Source organism: Cariama cristata, unplaced genomic scaffold (genome assembly GCF_000690535.1).
Source record: "Cariama cristata isolate BGI_N322 unplaced genomic scaffold, ASM69053v1 scaffold7116, whole genome shotgun sequence".
Taxonomy (NCBI): Eukaryota; Metazoa; Chordata; class Aves; order Cariamiformes; family Cariamidae; genus Cariama; species Cariama cristata.
The window spans coordinates 100,883-105,537 of record NW_009623810.1 but is presented as its reverse complement, the minus strand read 5'-3'; the positions used below and the strand labels follow the sequence as shown (position 1 = coordinate 105,537).

Here is a 4,655-nt window from a genome sequence, read left to right as displayed (position 1 = left end):
GGAATGCCAGAGGTCTTCCTCTGAGGCTGTCCAGCTGGCAACCTCCAGCAAGCAGCATTACACTTCACTGTCCTCAAAATGTTCTCACTCCTCATCCCTGGGGACTACAAGGCTCAGAGAGGAGGACTGGCTAGATCAGTGCATGGATGAAAGGCACCGTCCTGTCCCAGGATTCTGCTGCAGGCTCACCATCCTCCCGCTCACCTTCAATTGCAGGGTCTTCATGCCAAACCTGGTGCCTCCCAAAATCCCAGATGGTGAGAGACTGGATTTTGATGTAAGTAGTACACTCAATGTCAACGCCAGCGAGGTGATCCCTTCACTGGCAATCTTCACACTGCGCCCAGCAGCTCTGCAGCTCCTGGAGGGCTTCACTCATGCGAGTGTAGCCATCACCGCTGTTTCTATCCGGTGCAGGACATCCATCGCAAGCGCATGGAGAAGGACCTGAATGAACTGCAGGCCCTCATCGAAGCCCACTTTGAGAGCAGGAAGAAGGAGGAAGAGGAGCTCTTGTCCCTCAAGGACAGGATTGTATGTTTGCAACCTTCCTCCGCTGTTGCTGTTGCCAACCTCTCCCCTTTGGGCACACAGCTGTGATCCTTTCCCCATAGTCCTGACAGTAAGACTTGAGACATCCCATGTCCCTGCCAGACACAGCCTGAGATTTGAGCCAGACTTTGTACCCCAGTATCTGGGAAGCCCCTGGTCTGGCTGCTGCGATGCTACGGTGCCTAACAGAGATGCACCTTCTCCCATGGTCACTCGTCCACATGCTCCCTTGGGAGACGTGGGAGCAGCAGATCTGTCCTTGGGGCTTTTGGGGCTTTTGGGGTTAGGGATGTGAGGTTAAGGACAGAGACAATGCAGATTCCCCGGGGTGTCCAAGCCAATAGCCTCTTCTTCTGCAGGAACAGCGGCGAGCGGAGAGGGCAGAGCAGCAGCGGATTCGCAGCGAGAGGGAGAAGGAGCGCCAAGCCCGCATGGCCGTGAGTCTCTCTTCGGGGGTCGGGGGCTTGGACCGATCTTGGGTAGCCCAAGCCCGGCCACGGAGCACATGGGAGCATGAACTGTGTGTTACATGCAAGCTGGTCTGTGAGGTCTCCATCTCTCCACTCCTGACCCACTTCTGACCCTGGCAGGAAGAAAAAGCTCGCAAAGAGGAAGAGGAGGCGCGGAATAATGCTGAGGAGTAAGAGCGGAAGAAGAAAGCTTTCTCCAACATGCTGCACTTTGGAGGCTACATGCAGAAGGTGTGATCCTACCCTGGGTGGTTGCAATGAAACCACTGGTGCTCCTGGGAAGGGCTCAACCATGGGCTGGCCTCCCAGCACTGTGCATGTTCTCAGTGTTGGTAGACTGCGGTTTCTACAAGCAGAAGACAGGCCACTGTTGTTGGGTCACAGCAGCGGCTGGAGGGCCAAAGTGAGCCGAGAGCTCTGCTTTGCAGATGTTGGCCAGGACGGGTCCAGCCTCACTTCAGGACAGGGATGGGGGTGGGGAGGGTGTCTTGACCACTCTTACCAAATTTTCCTTGAGGACCTCATGTGCTTCTGGCCTCCCAAAAGCTGAGGGTGTTGGGGGCAGAACTGAGGACAGGGGTAGAGCAAAGGCTGGGCAGATTTCCTTCCCTCCAACGGACTCACGGTTTCATCAGTCAGAGAAAAAGGGTGGGAAGAAGCAAACAGAGCGAGAAAAGAAGAAGAAGATCCTCAGTGAACGGCGGAAACCCCTGAACATCGACCATCTCAATGAAGACAAGCTGAGGTGAGCATGGGCTGCAGGAGGGATGTCCAGGGCAAGGGGCTCTGCTTTGGGTCCCACCGCCTGGGGCGGGATCCTAGGCCGGGCCGGGCTGCCTGGGGCTTGCAGCCCAGACAAGAGGGTGATGGCACAGCTGGGAGATGGGCTGCGACACCTCGTTGGGGAAATGGGCTCCTCGGCTGCTGCTGGCAGTGCCGGCCATCAGAGGGAGCCAGGCTCCCACGCGTGGGACACGCATGTCCCCTTCCTCCCGCACGCCTGGGACTGGCATTGCCGCCTGGCTCACACATCCCCGCCTGGGCATGGAGCCTGCAGAGACTCGTCCTGGGGAAGCAGGCGAGATGGTGGCATCACTGCCCTGTTCCCTGCAGTGACGTCCCTGTGAGCCACATCCCTTTTCTGCCCTGACACCAGCCGGCTCTTCCCACAGGGACAAGGCCAAGGAGCTATGGCAAACCATCCGTGATCTGGAGGCTGAGAAATTTGACCTACAAGAAAAGTTCAAGCGGCAGAAATACGAGGTGAACCGCGAGGTCCTCCATGAGCTTGCTTGCCCTCCGTGTGCCTGGCTGCTCCTTCTGCTCCCGGTCTGGGAGATGGGGTGGGTTGTCTGGGTGACGGTGCTGTCGCAGGAAAGCTGGCTGCATCAGGAAAGGACTGTGCCCTCTTTTGTGCACAAACATCCATGAGGCTCTGCACCACTGAAAGCAAAGTCACATCTGCCTCCCTTTTGGAGATGAGCCGGGATCAAACTAACCCTCTCAGCGGTTGCCAGCCACCCTGGCAAGGCTGAGCACACAGCTATGAAATGCTGGAGGATGTGGCAGCTGGTGAAGGTGTTGTGTGGTGGCTCTGCAACCTCCTACCTCCTGGGGACGTGTGCTCCTGGGGATGTCCTGGGGATGTGCGTTTCCCGCTATGCTGCACATCACAGCCCTGTGCTGTCTCTCTTCCCCATGCAAGAACTGCTGGGGGCAGTGATGCATCTTTGCCCCAACCCTCATCCCCAGCCAGGCAGGGGGCATCTTGCCAGGCTTCATCATCTGCTTGCTTTTCTCTTGCAGATCAACGTCCTCCGAAACCGCGTTAGTGACCACCAAAAAGTGTAAGTCCCTGGGCAGGCTGAGCATCCTTCCTTGACACCTCCTGCCCATCCAGCTCCTTGTTCCCCTGGCCCCACTTCCTTCCCTGTGTATCTCCTGGCTCTCTTGCACCCTCACAGAGCCACCTCCTGTCCTTCCTACTCCTGCTTCTGGTCCTACTGGCACCCAGTGTTCATGGACCTGCAGGTCTGGCCCAGGGACCTCGGTCCATGCTGCTCTGCTCCCATTGACAGACCCCCCCATTGCCTCCCACCTCCACCAGCTTCCCCCTACCCCAGAGACCTTGGCCTGAGATGGACCCTGGGGACCTCTGCACTTAGAGCCTTATGTCCTGCAGGGTCCTGCCAGCCTCCAGCTGCCCCCCATCCCTGCAGTGGCTCTGCCCAGCATCTCAGAGAAGGTGCTGGAGACCCCAGCTTGTGCAGGAGGGGAAATCCCACGGTCTGTGGGAGCTGTGCAGCCCCACAAAGTCAGGGGAGTCTGTGCCCGTGCCCATGTTCTTTGCACAGGACTGGGGGACCCTTCATAGGAGGGTGGAGGTGGGTGTTTAACCCCCACTTTGGGAGTACCATGCTGCTCTCACATCCCCATCCTGCCCTGCTGTCTCACATGAGAGGTTCTCAGCCTGCCCCGTCTGTCAGGTAGCAGCATCTCCTGGCCACTAACACCAAATCTCTCTTCTCTTCTGCCCCAACATGGCCTGTTACTGCAGCAAAGGGTGAGTACAGACATGGCCTGAGTGCTGTGTGTCTCCCACTGCACGTGTGCTGCATGGACGTCGGGGCTGACATCAGGCTAGTGGTAGGGCTGAGGGAGGAGGCAATGTCAAGGACTGGCGGCCAAAGCTGCACTGGTCACTCTCAGGATGACATGCCAGAGATGCCCTTCACTGTCCACCCGAGCCTCCTCCTCCTCCTCCTCCTCTCTGCAGACCCAGAGTAGTGCCTGTTCCCCTGATGCTGGTTAAGGATAGCGATGTGGTGGGTCCTGGCTAACAACTTCACAGCTTCTGGTTCTTGGGAGAAGGATCCTGCAGCCATCGTTATCCCTCTGCAACCGGAGATGCAACTCATCAATTCTTCCCTGAAGGATCCTTGCGGGGGGAAAAACATGGGAAGGGAATTGGAGGTCCTTAGAAACACCTCGCAAAATGCATGAGCTTGTTCCTATAGAGTCCCAAAACACACAGACTGACTCAGGTCCCAGGGTTTTACCTGGGACCACTGAAGACCTTCTTCCCCACAGGGCAGTGAACATCAACCAGACTTGGCTCGGTCCTCTTTGCAGGACTGCTGATGGCACCCACCTTGTCCCTCCTTTCACTAATGCCTTTTTGCACGTGCTTTTCTGCTTCCTTTCCAGGTCAAAGGCTGCCCGTGGAAAGACCATGGTGGGCGGCCGGTGGAAATAGATTACTCAGAAGGCACAGGAGGCTCAGCCACGGAGAGGTGTATTGCCTTCTGGTTGACCAGCTGGCTTCCCCACATCGTGGAACCTGCACCGTGCACCCACCGGCCCTCCCACTGTGCAGAGCTTGCAAAGACCTTGCTGCAGCCACAGTGCTGTCTGGGTGGGCAGGTGCTTCACAAGGTGTTGTTCCTCATCTCCACACCCCCAGTTGATGTTGTGTCTGTAAATAAAGAGAATGGTGAGGGGGTACGGGTGTTGTCTCCATCCTGAAGCTCTGAGCCAAGAGGAAGCAGGCACAGGACAGTCTCAGCAGAGCTTAGAATCATAGAATCATAGAATCATTATGGTTGGAAAAGACCTCAAAGATCATCAAGTCCA

General features: G+C 57.0%; 1 protein-coding gene across 1 annotated transcript in view; it reads left to right on the top strand.

The window, feature by feature from the left end:
• Nucleotides 1-4,278, top strand: part of TNNT2 (troponin T type 2 (cardiac)) — a 9,219-nt gene extending 4,941 nt beyond the window's left edge. The window contains 9 exon segments of the mRNA XM_009702912.1: nucleotides 217-277; nucleotides 418-534; nucleotides 912-989; nucleotides 1,143-1,253; nucleotides 1,658-1,767; nucleotides 2,195-2,285; nucleotides 2,829-2,869; nucleotides 3,580-3,585; nucleotides 4,230-4,278. Coding sequence (XP_009701214.1) covers nucleotides 217-277; nucleotides 418-534; nucleotides 912-989; nucleotides 1,143-1,253; nucleotides 1,658-1,767; nucleotides 2,195-2,285; nucleotides 2,829-2,869; nucleotides 3,580-3,585; nucleotides 4,230-4,278 — 664 coding nt within the window.
• Nucleotides 4,279-4,655: the final 377 nt, after the last annotated feature.